At 42.6% G+C, this 16,161-nt stretch overlaps 1 protein-coding gene across 1 annotated transcript in view; it reads right to left on the bottom strand.

Annotated features, from left to right (window-relative positions):
- Positions 1-869: 869 nt before the first annotated feature.
- The window catches only part of epha8 (eph receptor A8), a 71,946-nt gene continuing 56,654 nt past the window's right edge, over positions 870-16,161 (bottom strand). The window contains exons 13-19 of the mRNA XM_078247651.1: positions 14,555-14,740; positions 11,584-11,645; positions 9,823-10,032; positions 5,107-5,256; positions 4,467-4,657; positions 3,327-3,485; positions 870-1,136 (exon numbers count right to left, since the gene is read on the bottom strand). Coding sequence (XP_078103777.1) covers positions 1,022-1,136; positions 3,327-3,485; positions 4,467-4,657; positions 5,107-5,256; positions 9,823-10,032; positions 11,584-11,645; positions 14,555-14,740 — 1,073 coding nt within the window. The 3' untranslated portion in view covers positions 870-1,021. The remainder of the gene's footprint in view (positions 1,137-3,326; positions 3,486-4,466; positions 4,658-5,106; positions 5,257-9,822; positions 10,033-11,583; positions 11,646-14,554; positions 14,741-16,161) is intronic.

Raw genomic sequence — 16,161 nt, 5'->3', positions numbered from 1 at the left:
GGCCAATATTCTATTGTATGCATATTTAAACATATTGCATGTAATTTAAATATATTTTCTCTTCAGTTTACTGTCACAGTGAAGAAAGTTTGGAAACAAATCTCATGAGCGAACAACTTACTACACTAATAAATGTTAGATCTTTTTCTTCTTGGGTTTTATACTGTATAGTTAGTCATTATTCATGTAATATTTTCAAACAAGCTAATTCTTTAATGGACCAACATTGTGACTCCAGTTGTGGCTGAGAGGAGATTTGTGACACAACTGCAAAGCCTCCACAACACAGAGAGATTGTAGAATAAAGTGCACCGTAACTGAATCATACACATTTTCCAAGTACAGTAGTTGTGCGCCACGCAGCTTTAAACTGGACAGAGGGCTCCAGGGCTCTCCTGGGGTCATTCATCAAGGTTAGATGGCGGAGAAATGTGCCTGTTGTTGGTATTAATAGCCTGGGGTGAAATAGGTCTTCTCCGCTGTGGAGACGATCTGGCAACTTGGGTGAGCACTATCTCACTTTTCTCCACTTTTTCTGGCTCGAGCCTCCTTCTGGGCCACGTTCTCCTCAAGCTGGTACTGAAGTAGAGGCAGCGAGTATCATCAGAACCCCATCCCCACCCTCTACATCACTCCACGTACTCTTACTATTGCCCGGTTCAGTAAATCATATTTCTCTGATAAATTCATGATTGATAAATTATCTTCTCTTTATAGACAATACAATTAAAATAATTTGTGGTAATTAAGGCAGTCTTTCCATTTATAAACAAGACGTTTAAACTCAGAAAATGCAATCAGATAGGAAAAAAAATGAAAGGTTGGACTTGTCCCAAAGAAGTCCCATGTTTACTTGCTCCGTAGTTAAAACCGTTCACATTTTGTTCTTCAATCTCTTCGGGAAAAAGTCTTGTAAAGTTCCCACGTATCGCTTATCAGATCATCTTGAATTCCAGTCCCTCTAGACCTTACAGAAGCCTGGGTTTCTAGATTTCAGCAGAGAGAAACCTCAGTGTTGGAGTTATACATGCACAGATGGTACACTCTTGTTGAGGACCTGTACCCTCATCAGCTGGACGCTGGTCATGATCTTCTTCTGGTGGCCCATCAGTGTCACCCCGAGCCTCTGGATGTCCCTGCACGACACACACACACACACACACAGGAAGTGATGTTTGAGAGAAAAGGGAACGACATGCAACAGAGGTCCCCAGCATAGACTTTAAAAATAATGGACGTAGCTTGATGTCACCCATTGGTTTGTGGTCTGTCGTTTTAAAGGCTCGAGTTTGGCAATTTGCCCATCACCATCTTGGTTATTTTTTTAAACTGGATGATTTTTGATGAGAGGGTGAAACTGGGGAGGATGCCAGTGTTGCAATGGCGCTGCGCTAAGCTAAACACTAAAGAGGGAAAGTTGCTGATTTTCAACCGGCTGAAGTGAATGATCCATTGGAAAAACGCATGGGGTTAATGCAGACCTCTGGGTACTGCCACCATTCATCTGCACAGAAAATCTGCAAACTTACCAGCTAAGGCTAGCATTAGCTAGCTAGCTTGGTTGGCAGAACGCTGAACAAGACATTTATAGGTGACCCAAATGTTCCAATTAACTTTGATGAAGTAAAAACACAGTGAGAAGGTCAAAGTTTAAGATGAAAACATGGACACCCAAATAAAGTTCACGCCTATTTTAATGTCCACAGTGACATGGTTAGCATCGCTAAGCCTCTAAAATGACTGACAGGTCGGCGTGTAACCACGGCCCTAAAGCACCCCCTGCTTTATCGTCTATTTTAAAATAAATAGGACCATCATTTACTAAATGAACATCATGCTGTATTGAAGAAGACTTTAAACTGCCAAGTGACACCATAAACTGTGAAAATGTTCACTGAGGTTACTGACTTCTACAGGAACAGACTTCTTTTTGGAGCCAATAGAGTCGCCCCCTGCTGGAAATTAGATAGAATGCAGGTTTAAGGTACTTCCATTGGCTTCACTTTTCAGCCCCGGAAGCCCTGTCCATTATTTTTACAGTCCATGGTCCTCAGCCATAATTGAATTGCGGATGTTAGGATCAAATGGTTTGTCTCCTAACCACTAGGCCACGGGACACCCCTCCTATACAGATATTTCACATTCAAAGCTTTCCAGTGCCTCAGAGAGTTTAACCCGTATTTGATGGGCCTTTTAAGGTGAAAAACCTGCAGGAACTGTTGAGCTTCACTGACAGTAGCTTGACACCGATCAAAGACTCAGTAAAGTAGAGGCAATTAGAGTTAGATAAAAAGACATTCAGAGTAAGATTATTACTCACAATGTAACCCCTCCACCGTCTTTCATTTGTTTGTGGCCAGTACAGATTATCATCTTATTTGATATTATTTGGATATCAGCTCTTATGTGAGATTTGCTGCAAGAGGATCAAAGTAATTTACCTGCAGAGAGATGTAGTCTTATAGTGTATGATGATAGTTGTGAAGGACAGACTTGAAGGCTGATTGCAAAAGGAACAAACTAAGAGCCTGACCCCTGGCTCAGATATGAAGGCACTGGGTTTATTGTACTTGTGACGGAGGTCAATGGAAGAGGCTCATTAGATGGAACTGTGGAGGTGGTAATTAACAAATAAAATGAACAGTGCAGAATCATGACAGTGATCAAACTGATTTTCTGAGATGTATAAGGAAGAGTTTATAATGTTCCAAGTGTGCAGAAGCTGCAACTTACTTCAATGTAACAATCAAACACTTTGAGCCCAGTTTGAGTGCAGTGATTTCTCACCCTACATACAGGGGTCTCAAACACAATTTCACTAAGGTCCACACTGGAAAATGGCCAGACATGTATAGTTCATTGACATGTTCATTTTAGTCAACATAAAGCCCTACAAAAGTCAGCAAAAAAGTTCCTTAGCACCACAGAATTTAGCAAAGCTGAAATTCTGATTACATTTTTAAAAGTAGGCTACCACACAGCCGACTCACAGCAAACTGTGTCACAGGCCTGAATATTCAGTCTCACTGGTTGAGTGGGAATTTCGGAGTCTCAAAGTCTGGGAAAATCTGCCGAATTCCGTTTTGAGTGTCACGTTATCGCAGTTTAAAAAACAGTTAGGGTCTTTTTGGTTTGGCGCACAACTAGGCGGGCCGAAATTTATTGTGAACCTTAAGTTGTGGGCCTTGAGTTTGACACATTTGCCCTACAGGGTCTTTAAGCTACATACAATGGCTAGTAGATCCCAGCATCTAACTACTGCCGAGAGCTAACAGTTCAGCATCACCTCTGAGCTGTTATCACGCTCCATCACGGTCAGTGCTTACCCTTGGTTCATGCTTATGACGTGTCCCAGAGTTTGGTACCCCCCTGCTGCAAAGTGGTCCTTATAGCGACCCATCTTTATGGTGTCCAGCCACTCGTTTACTGAGTTACAGCTACTGAAGTCGGGGATAGCTCTCTCCATCAGAGAAGGACTGTTTAAACTGCGGCCGAGAGAGAGACAGATGGCCATAGATAGATAGAGAGAGAGACAGAGAGAGAGAGAGAGAGAGAGAGAGAGAGAGAGAGAGATGAATGGGAAGACAAAAATATTAGTTGGAGGGAGTCCGAAAATTAGAAAAGAGGCAAAAAGTGAGCAAGAGGCAGAGCGACCGGGGGGAAAAGGGGGACTTTGAAAGGCGCTAGCAACTGAGGCAGAAAATCAATAGCAGTTAAAATGATAGAGAAGAGGTGGTGGCTGTGGTTGTAGGATGGCTGCTTTGAGTAGATTAATACAGGGATAAATCCTTCACACTCCTTTGCCTGTTCCTCTACCTACCACTTCTCTCAACACACACACACACACACACACACACACACACACACACACACACACACACACACACACACACACACACACACAGATGCATCGTACCATGCACCACTGACTTCATAAGACCTGGGATCTTAACTGAGCAATTTACACAGGTCCAGCTTTGGTCCGGGTGTCCTCTCAAACCTGCTCCCAGATTCACTGTGGATCAATGTCAATATCACAGCTAGGCTTTTACTTAAGGCACAGCGCGTCCATCAGAAATGAGCTTATTGGAAAACGAACAGGACCACTCACTTCATTTGCCAGAGAACTTTGAGGGAAACTTTAGGCTGCAACTTTATCCCACCGCTCTCATCTCGTTTGATAGCAGCAGGATGAGATTGGATTTACTCTGCCTCCCACACCAGGACAGATACTTAGTGGCCTAACAGTCTGTCACCATATATTGTCCAGGAGCTCATCTTCTCAGCCCCTCGCAGATGGTGTCATGCTTTGATTTGCAGCTTAATCCGCTAATCACATGAACCAATATTTCATTAAATGTTGGCGAACTGTCTGGCCAAATTAAATCAAAAGACTACGAGGCATGTGACACAATGTACCCATGTTGCTTCACTGCAAACATGGATCTATTCAGTGGCCCACCCACCTGCAGAGCGTGTCCATTGACTTCAGGTTCTCTGGGTTGCGGATGAGCTTGTCAAGAACAGTGACTATCTGGCAAAAGCGTGGCCTCTCGTTGCGATCCTTCTGCCAGCAGTCCAGCATGAGTGTGTGTAGAGGACCAGGGCAGCCCATAGGAGCAGGCAGCCTGTAGCCCTCTTCCACAGATTTGATCACCTGCACATGTACAGCAAAATATGGATGAGACTACAGTGTCTGCTATGAAGATACATAGGTTATTTGTAGAGCTGCAAAGATTAATTGATTAGTTGTCAACTATTAAATTAATCAGCCAACCATTTTGATAATCGAATGGTTTTAGTCATTTTTTATGAAAAAAAGCCAAAAGATTCTCTGATTCCAGCTTCTTCAATGTGACTATCTTCTGGTTTCTTCTCTCCTCTGTGACAGTAAACTGAATATCTTTGAGTTGTGGACAAAACAAGACATTTGAGGACGTCATCTTGGGCTTTTGGGAAACACTGATACACATTTTTTACCATTTTGTGACATTTTGTCGACCAAACAACTAATCGATTAATCAAGAAAATAATCAACCGATTAATCGACAATCTAAATTATTGTTAGTTGCCGACCTAGTTAGTTGGTTAACAAATAGTGCTTACATCTCTGTTGGTGAGGTTCCAGTATGGTCGCTCTCCGTAGGACGTCACCTCCCACATGACCACTCCGTAGCTCCACACGTCACTGGATGAGGAGAACTTCCTGTAGGCAATAGCCTCTGGGGCTGTCCAGCGGATTGGAATTTTCCCGCCCTGTCAGGAGCATAATGAAGTTTTACAACCTGATCTCACAGAATTCCGTGAAATGAACATGGCCCCTTAAATCGAAATCTGTGGCAGTTTCACGGAATCGCAAAAAATTCCGTGATGGGCCCACGGAAGAATTCCGTTAAATAAACACAGACCCTGAAGTTAAGGAAAAGGTCGTGGGTGGGCTTACGTTTCCATGACACGTGGGACAACAACGGGATTGTTGGGTTTAGGAAAAGAAGAACCGGACAGTTGGGTTTAGGAAAAGAAGAACCGGACGGTTAGGTTTAGGAAAAGAAGAACGGGACGGTTGGGTTTAGGAATCCTGACACGTGGGAAACGATCCCCAGTCTCCTGGGTGAAAGTCCTGTATTGTTTGACCCATCCACCCCCCCAACCAACCTCCCTATGCGGATTTTCGGGCTTTCATACTACTCGCTACCGTAGTTGACTTAACATTGGCATTGTTTTCCGTGGTGGCCACACGGAATTTTCACACATTCCGTGCCACCGCCACGTAATGCGCTGTTAACAGTTCGTGATCATTTCACGGAATTCTGTGAGACCAGGCTGACATTTTACCAGGGTGTATCAGACTTTCTAAGGCAGATTTATACATCTTGAGTTTATAGAACCAAACTCATAATCTCAGTTTAAAGGGTTAGTCTGGCTATATTCCATATTTTTCTTATTATTGTCAAAGAAATCATCATCAAAAAATAATGTACCCTACAAAAAAGTAGTATTTGCATCTAAAGCCAGCTAGATGTTATTCCTCGGTGCAATAAAGCTCTATTGTTGTTAAAAACACATCAATAAGCCATACCGGGTGACACAGTTTATTTTGACTCAATCGCTCAAACACTGTCCTACTGCTGTAAATACTCACACAAGCAACAAATGTGTATTAATCCACCTTTGAAAATAGTCCCAAATAAATGCATTATTTTCTCCTGTTTTTGTAAAATTTGCTTAAAACTGTAGTGCCCTAGCCTAGAAATCTAGACGCACCTTGCAGGGTCGTCTAGCAACTCTCCATTGCGAGCTGGAAAAGCCAAACTCTAGTCAGACCAATCACAACGTGTATAGAGTCGGTGGGCGGGGCTTAACATAATAACGGTTCCGCGTGAATTCCCTGCTACTTGAAAACAACGAAGATGGCTGCTGCTGCTGGAGAACAGCGTTCTTTGGAATTGGCTTTGGCCGCGACTCTGGAAGACTTGGAGTTCAGCTTTTATTTGAGAAAAGAACAAAGAACGGCACTGAAGTCATTCTTAAAAAAGGAAGATGTGTTCAGAGTTTAAAGTGTAATCTATCAACTAGCGTTGCTCTGGTTGGCTATGAGTCCAGAGGGAATTTGAAAGACAACCTTTAATCCCGCCCCTCGGATTGAGCCCTGCCAATGGGGAGTTCCCAGACCCAACATCTGGATGTGGGTCTGGCTTGGCTTTAAAGTGAAATGATATATTTGTTTTTAAAGATTTACGTCTTCAGTAGGAATGAAGGGGATTGGTGCATTGTTGGTCTTGTTTTTATCCTGCGATTTGTTTACAATAAGAAAAATATAATTGTTTTATGTCCTTATCCTTCAACTCCAATTGGGGATTGTAAAAAAAGACGCATAACCCATCCTTCAGCCTCAACAATTACCAGGGAGGTAGACCCCAACAACTGTTTAAATATGGCTGCGGGTGGTGAAAAAACACATTTAAAGGTATATAGTATTAATCGGTTAAAATTATTATTGTCGGTTAAACGGTTAATCATTAACATCCCTAGTCCAGACCAAGCCTCAGTATGTTGACAAGCTGGGAGTGAGAATGTGTTCTAATGTGAACTGTATTAATCTTCAGCTATAATCATCCAATAATTATATCATATTGTCTGTAATATCATCATTAACAATCGTTTTCCCCTTCAAAATGTCTCTGAGTGATGCTGCACCTAATCACCTAGCTTTCTGTAATCTGATAGCTGTGCTTTAACAGACTGTAACAGACAAATGTGTCAAACGCTGATTTCCATCTGTGTGCTGTGAGCTGATAGCATCAGACGCTGGAAGGACTTTGCTTTTTTTTAGTTAAGACTTCATACATTTGTGCTCACCAGGCACAATATTATAATATATAATATTGGACTGCTCTCTACTGGAGCACTTACAAAGATGATTTTACTTTGCTCTCGCTTTCACTTTCATGGGACTTTGATTGTGTTTGAATTGCTTTTGTACAGTCGTATTTGTCTCCAACTTTTGTGTTGCTGCTACTTTTTTGGCTAGATTTCAGTGGAACTGCCCTCATACATAAGAATGATAAATAACATATAGCCTAGATAATAAAAGAACATTTGTACTTTGTACAAAATATGAAGCCATATATTTGATAAATGGAATGTAATGGCTATTATTAGCATGATTTTAAAAGGCTGAAGTTCAGTAGTTGTTTTTTTTCAGTCCCATTACATGTAGTCTTGCATTGCCTCCACAGCGCTGCGGAGGAAGGTCTGGCTAGTCCACACAGCAGTCTGGGATGGGAGAAAAACCTGCTCTGGTTTATTGGCATTTCTTTAAACCAATCCCAATCATCATGGGTAGTGCTGAGCGCCGGACACAATAACGGTGCCTCTGCTAAATGGTCTCAGGAAGGAACTTGTTTTGGTGGAACGTGTACATTTAAAAGTAGTTTTAGTCGTGCAACAGAAAACTCAGATTGGACAGATAGTCTAGCTAGCTGTCTGGATTTACCCTGCAGAGATCTGAGGAGCAGTTCACCATAGTCCTCACAAATCCACCAACACAAAGAAAGCGGAAGGTATCGGACATTCGGCCGAAAATGAGGGACATCCGGCGGCAACGGAACAATACCGTAAAAGACTACATTACATGTTATTGCCGTTCCCTGACACTGACCATGTACCTCGGAAGCCCGAGCTGGGAATGACGTCACACCCGAGTTGACCGTGTTTCATTAAAACAATTTGGATTTCAATGTGGGGTTTGCTCTATCCAGGTTAGCCATTGTTAGCAATACCAGTTGATAACAACACATTAGGCAGTTTTTTGAGCATACAAACAGCATAACAACATGTCCACAGATAGAAGTTGGACAGGACTGTGTTTAAGACTGGTTTAATGATACACAAATAAGACAGAAGTGCTAATAAACTGTATATTACTACAGCTTTCACTGCTGTTGATGCATGGAGCAGCCATGTTGGATTTCAAGATAGGCTTGCTCGGGGTACTGTGAGGTTCTCCGATTTCCCATCTCGAAAATCCGACTTCAAGGGGGTGTGTTTCCGACTTAGAACTCGGAAATTCCGACTTCTGAGTACAAATAGAACGCACCATGACCATTTCTTGCACTGAAGGATTTAGGGCCAACATAAACTTAGCACAAAATGTAAGGAAATGTGTGTTTGGTAGATTAGGTAGATTTGGTGGGACCAGCAGTCCTGACCTCAACCGCATTGAACACTTGTGGGATCAGCTTGGGCGTGCTGTTCATGCCAGGGTGACCAACACGACCACGTTGGCTGACTTGCGACAAATGCTGGTTGAAGAATGGGATGCCATCCCACAGCAGTGTGTGACCAGGCTGGTGACCAGCATGAGGAGGAGGTGCCAGGCTGTTGTGGCTGTTTATGGTTCTTCCACACGCTACTGAGGCTCCTGTTTGTGAAATTAATAAATTGTTAAATTGCCAATATATCTTGTTTCTTCAAACTTCAATCATCCAATCCACCAAACACCAAACGGGTCAACGGCAGAATAAGCTGTGTGGCATTGGCAGAGAAGATTTGGCAGATTTTTCATGGGCGCAACCCACATACTCAGCGCTGCTGCTCATCCCACAAACGGATGTTCCTTACAAATGGGGCACCATTTGAAAGGGAACTAAACAGGCTTTCCAACGGTATAAGGTTTATTGCCAAAAAGCATTGTTACCACAGAGAAATAATCTACCAAACACTAATTTCCTTAATTTTTGTGCTAAATTTAGATTTCTGATCTGCTGCTACACTATGAACCACCCAGACCTCTCAGGTCGTCTGGGTCGGGTCTGCTTTCTGTCCCCAGAGTCAGAACTAAACATGGAGAAGCAGTGTTCAGTTTTTATGCAACACATATCTGGAACAAAGTCTAACTGCAGGTCTACTGAAAACTCTCAGTTCTTTTTAAATCAAGAATGAAGACTTTCATTTTTGATGCTGTCTTTTTTAAAGTAAATGTTTACTTCTTGCACTGCACTGTAACTTTCATTCTTGTATTTCATACCTGTCTTATTCTATTTTAGCTGTTTTCATATTAACTTAAACGCATGTTTTCAATTGTTTTTAACTGCTCTTTAAGCACTTTGAATTGCCTTGTTGCTTAAATATGCTGTATAAATAAAGCTACCTTGCCTTGCCTTTCTTTTATGTGTGTGTGTGTGTGTGTGTGTGTGAGAGTGTGTGTGAATGTGTGTGTGTGTGTGTGTGTGTGTGTGTGTGTGTGTGTGTGTGTGTGTGTGTGTGTGTGTGTGTGTGTGTGTGTGCTGGATTAATGCTTGCCTCAATGTGAAAACTCACACTGGTGGTGTATGCGGCGTCAGGGTCATCCTCCAGTACTCGGGACAGGCCGAAGTCAGACACCTTACACACCAGGTTGCTGTTAACCAAGATGTTGCGGGCAGCCAGGTCTCTGTGGATGTAGCCCAGGTCAGACAGGTAGGTCATGCCGGCCGCAATGCCGCGCAATAGCCCGACCAGCTGGATGATGGTGAACTGGCCGTCGTGTCTCTACAGGAAGGAGGGAAAGAAAAGAGAAAGATTGGGAGGAGGAGGTAGGGAGAGAGAGTTTTAATGTCAGATCAAAACATCTAAAAAACGTGATGGTATAGCATCAGAAAAGATGAGGAGAGTGATAGTAGCGGAGATTTTAATCAAGATAGAGAGGAGAGAAAAGATAAGAGAATAAAACATGACAGGGATTTGCTTTCAAGTAATAATCCTACAGTATTTTCATATAAGCAAATACTGGAGCTGTTTGACATTGTGGATGTGACACAATGATAAATCAACTTATATCTTGTTAAAGAAAACTTTCATATTTGCTGCTCTAAACCACTGGTGCCTTTCTCCTGGCATCAGTTCTTTGATAAAGAAGAAGTAAAGTGAAGTGATGTTGCTCATCATCTTTGGAGGTTTTTACGTTTTAACATAAATCAATGAATTGCATTCTCCTAGATGTTTTGAGAACAGTTACCAACCTTCAAAGAGGCTCATCAAACCTTCTGAAAATCCATTGGATTATCAAAACTAAAGTTTTTTTAACTAACAACTTGATGACTCCTTCTTTTCACCAGACAATCAGCAGTCATAAGCCTGGATGCCAGCTGATCTTAGCCCCGCCCACAACATTTGAGGTCGGGAAGTTCGGTCTGGACGTGATCCCTTGTGGAGCAACTATGCTCCAACCAGAGCTGTTCGGACCAATCAAATTGTCAGGGCGGGCTTTATACGATGATGGACAGATGATCAACAGTAACGTCATCAACCACGTCGCCAAAGAGCGCTTGGGTTGAATTAGTTTACAACAAAGATGGCTGCCATCGCGTCTGTTATAGAAGATATCGACATTCATTTTAAAAGAGGAACAGAGAACCGTGATCATATATGTATAAACACTGGCACACCCGTCCACACGACACAGAAACTTCCACCTCTGCCTTAGCTCTGTCGAAGCCTGCCTTTGATTTGCAGCTTCTGTCTCCATTGCTCTGATTGGTTGTAGGTCTATCAGTGGTTCTGATTGGTTGTAAGTCTATCCGTTGCTCTGATTGGTTGTAGGTCTATCCGTTGCTCTGACTGGTTGTAGGTCTATCCGTTGCTCTGATTGGTTGTAGGTCTATCCGTTGCTCTGATTGGTTGTAGGTCTATCAGTGGTTCTGATTGGTTGTAGGTCTATCCGTTGCTCTGATTGGTTGTAGGTCTATCAGTGGTTCTGATTGGTTGTAGGTCTATCCGTTGCTCTGATTGGTTGTAGGTCTATCTGTTGCTCTGATTGGTTGTAGGTCTATCCGTTGCTCTGATTGGTTGTAGATCTATCCAATGAATGCAGGGGCATTTTCTTTCCTGGTTCGGTTGAAACATGCCCCATAATCACAGCCCAATGGAGCAGCATCAGACTCATATTCTGATTAGAATCTGAGTATGACCACGTCAGGCTACAGTTATAATTTGACTACAGTCATTTACAGAAAAGGTAAAGATCACCACTTACTCATTGACAGACAATAAGGAAAGTACTTAACACTTCGATACTTTTCAACTGAAAACTTCACTACGAACCCTGAGGAAGGAGTCCAGAGAGCCGTTCTCCATGTACTCTGTGATGATCATCGCTGGTTTGCCTGAGGGAACAAACAGGAAGTTTCAGGACTCTTCCTACTGTATGCTGAACTGCATATCTACAGGATATATACACAAATATACTTACTAGCATGTTCAACACTGATTAACTGTATGTGTTGCCTGTGATGTCTAAAAGAATTCATCCTATTTAATATATGAATGAATAGCTTTTTATGCAAAGAAACCTTTTAGTGAAATCAGACTGAGAGCTATTACCTTTACACAGTTAGCCATAGAAATACTGTAGGACGTCTTTTCCTCTAAACACTTCCGTTTCACCTCAGAATAACTATGGGCTTACTCCAACAAATATGTGAATGAATAAGCCAAAAAAAGGAACTCTCAAGTTATAACCATTTGACTTCTGAGGCATCTCACTGCTAGACTGCTTTAAACTAGGCTTTTTATAGGCTTCCCTGCTTGACTGTCACTGTATCTGCTGTCTGAGGTTAAGTTGACTGCTTTGTTTCACTCAGGTGTTATAGAAAGCTAAGAACCAGTTAGATTTACTTTCTGATTTACTTCCTCCCACTGAACAAAAGTGAAGCCAAAATATCCCGAATATGAGCGCCACTATTTTGTAATTTTGGAGCCAGGGTCTGCACAGTAGTAGTCTCGCATTGCCAGACCTTCCTCCACAGAGCTGCAAAGGAGGGTCTGGTGAGTCCACACAGCATTTCAGGATGGGGGGAAAAAAACATGCTCTGGTTTATTGGTATTTCTTTAAAGCTCCATTGTGTAATTTATTGAGTTGATTCTTAGCAAAAACCCCTTTGTTCTTTCACAAATATGTACTCATTCATGTGTTATTACTTCCACCAACTAATCAAAGTATTTTCGTACGTAGAATCGGATATTCAGAATCATTCAGAATACATACGAGCGAGTCGCTCGAATGACAACCGCCATGTAGCGCCTCCATCTTTATAATACATTAACCAAAGAGAGACATACCTCCATCTTTATAATACATTAGCCAAAGAGGGACATACCTCCATCTTTATAATACATTAACCAAAGAGAGACATACCTCCATCTTTATAATACATTAGCCAAAGAGGGACATACCTCCATACTTTTCCAAGATGGAAAGAGCTCATAAGGAGCAAGGATTTTAAAAGGGACACCGAAGTTGCCTGATTTCTTCTCAAAAGGTAATTCTGCCTATTTGTGTAAATTAGAAGTTTTATAGTTGCTACTTGCTTGGCTAACTATAGCATGGTTGTGCATAAGTGTGTGTCTAGGATACTTTTCCACGCGTCAATGATGAAAAAGGATTGTCTACTTTGTAACATAAACGTAATCATATATGTCGTGATTTCCCTGGCAAACAACTCATGTCATGTGCAGTTGTAACACAGACTAGCTACAGCTAGAATAGCTGCGTGTAAACGATGGAGATACTAAGAGATAATTTTACTTTCATTGACATTGTTCATACTGCTCAGAGAAATATATTAAAAACACAAACCTCTGTTGCTTCTCTCCTACGCTGTAAACATTGCCTTACACTATTAATCTCGTACAATATACAGAATAACGATAGCACTGATACTTAGCTTGCATATGTTTGGGTAACAACGTAAAACTATTATTACACCGGAAGGAACACTCACGGACGAAGTCGTACTTCTTGGAATAATACGGCCACCGTAGGAGTTATAACGCGCTTGGAATGGGAGGGGATAGAAAGTAATCAGTTGGTTGTCATATACAATTTTACCGCTAGATGGGAGAAATTATTACACGATGTAGCTTTAAACCAATCACAATCTTCTTGGGCGGTGCTAAGCTCCGATGGAACATGTATAAGTTCAAAAGTAGTTTTAGTCGTGCAACAGAACACTCAGATTGGACAGATAGTCTAGCTAGCTGTCTGGATTTACCCTGCAGAGATCTGAGGAGCAGTTAACCATAGTCCTCACAAATCCACCGGAGGTTAGAACGCCAACACAGAGACAGAGAAAGGGGACAGACATCCGGCGGAATTTCCGGCGGCAACAGAGCAATCCCAGAAGTGGAACGTCGTGGATATAGACTAGCGCAATAGTTATTGGGCGGTCGAGTTGTAGTATCGAGGTTCCGCCCGTGCACCCGCCCGACCTTCATGTCGTTTCACCCCGTTTTTATAGCATGAAATAACTGATAAAAATCAAACTGATCAGAAAAATTATCACTTGAACAAACATCTGCATGATCAGATCTACCTAAAATGACAGAAACCATCTTTAGGAAAAAAAAGTATTTGACGTGTATTTAGATTTTTTTGTTTGGCTCATGACCCATCCGCTAACATAGAGGGGCGGGGTTTATGACCTATACTGCAGCCAGCCACCAGGGGGGGATCCAGATGTTTTGGCTTCACTTATGGGCGTTTTTCCATTACACGGTACCTGCTCGAATCGCCTTGACTCTACTCTCCTTTTTAGGTTTTCCGTTATGATAAAGTCCCTGGTACCTGCTAACAAGGACTTTATTTAGTACCACCTCCGTCGAGGCTCCAAGCGAGCTGAGGCAATACCAAAAGGTGACGTGAAAACCTGCAGACTACTGATTGGTCGGAGAGAATCGTCACTAATCACTGCGTCATCATTGCTATAGCGACAGACGGGGGGGGGGTCCTGAACTAACCCGCCATTTTTAAATAGTTTAGCCAGCTGTGTGTTTTTTTTGCTGCCTCCAGCTTCTTTAGAAACTAAATGTGTCTTCTGGCAAACAGCCACATCCTGAGAATCAACAACACACACCTTCCACGTTCTGTGTGTGTGTCGCGTTAGGTCACGGTAGGTACTTTTACTGTTAATTAACACACTAATTAACAATCAGATCTTCTGTCATAAATATTAGTATGCAGTCATTAATCCTGAAACCAACTTCACACTAATATGTAGTTTTAGCAGTCGCGTACTCTGGGTTACCACTCCCTCCAGGCGGATGACGTTGGGGTGGTCGAACTGGGCCATGATGGACGCCTCAGCCAGGAAGTCCCTCTTCTGTTTCTCTGTGTAGCCTGCCTTCAGGGTCTTCAGGGCCACTGGGATGTCTCTTTTACCCGGGAGTCTCATACGTCCATAACACACCTCCCCAAACTCCCCTTCACACACACACACACACACACACACACACACACACACACACACACACACACACACACACACACACACACACAAGAATGATCCCAGTTCAGCACAAAATACATCCAATCTTTAATTCTTTACCACTGTATTCAACATGCAATGTACCCACCACCTCAGGGTATCCCCCCAAAAGTTGTTTAGCCCTGTGGCAAGTGTTTGTTTTTTTCCAGACAAAGGCCCGGTTTGGGCCAGTCACAGACTGATGGCAGCATTAATGTGGAGCCCAGTAGTTTTTGTGATAACAGAATCACGGATGGAATCCAGAATTTGAGAATATTAAAAAAGCCCTGCGCCTCTTAAGCAATAACTGTGAATGTTAGATAAGGGAAACAAATCCGTTTATGGGCTTTCTGTCTTCATATATGTGCAGAACTGGAAGTATCAGTCAGATGATCAGTAATCATCCATCAACCTCTTTCTCATTAAGAGGCCTTTCACACCTCCCCCGGACCACGGTCCGACCAAACAGATGGAATTTGGTACAACCAAAAGGCTTGATGGTGTTTTAAGTCCCCAACGTTGACTTCAAGGCAGCGCTGTGACCGTCGACTTAACCCTAACCCTAACCCTAACCCTAACCTTTGCCTAATCCTAGTCCCTTCCAGGCAGTGCTGCCTGGAAGACAACGTTGGGGGCTTAAAACACCAAACACCAACCAAAAGAGCACATGCGAGAGACGGGTGAATGTACGCAGAGCAGACAGCTGTTGGCTATCAGAGAATAAATTAGCAGTTTACTTGTCAAGCGGTAGTAAAAGTGCCGTGTGGTTTCAGTTTGTCTCTGAATAAATGCTCCAGCTCCTCAAAGCCCAATGAAAGCGTAACAAAACAGAAAGAGCCGTGGTAGCACGGGGAAAACAGCAGTCAGCGGGAAAAAACTCACAAAAACTCCGACACCAGAGAGAGGATACGAGAGGACGGGGAAGCCCGTCTACAAGCCAATCAATTACAAGTATCGGGAGACGCGGCTCACATACGTGATAACGACAGGATGAAGTTATGTCATGTACAGTTCTTTACTGCGCTTGCATAACTGCAGTGTGAAACCAAAACTTACCGAATCTAAAGTATACAATGTAACAAAAAACGACTTTTTGGTGTGAAAATGCCCTTTAAGTCTTATCTGTAGCTCAGAAGAACGTACAGTATGATTGCTGTTATTTGTCTTCCTCAATTCTGTACTTTATATTTCTCTTTATGTCTGCAGGAGTCATATCTAGCACAGTGTATTGTGGAGCTGACACAGTGTTAGTATTCCCTGGCTGTCTGAGGAGCTTTGATTGACAGTCCCACGCAACGCTCTGATTCCGCTCTGCCATCCTCCTCTCTGCTGCACACCACAGCCTTTACACCGGCCAATGATTTTAAGTTAGCCCAGC

Source organism: Sander vitreus, chromosome 4 (genome assembly GCF_031162955.1).
Source record: "Sander vitreus isolate 19-12246 chromosome 4, sanVit1, whole genome shotgun sequence".
In the NCBI taxonomy this organism is placed as follows: Eukaryota; Metazoa; Chordata; class Actinopteri; order Perciformes; family Percidae; genus Sander; species Sander vitreus.
The sequence above is the reverse complement of the archived record's forward strand: the minus strand, read 5'-3'. Positions and strand labels throughout refer to the sequence as shown.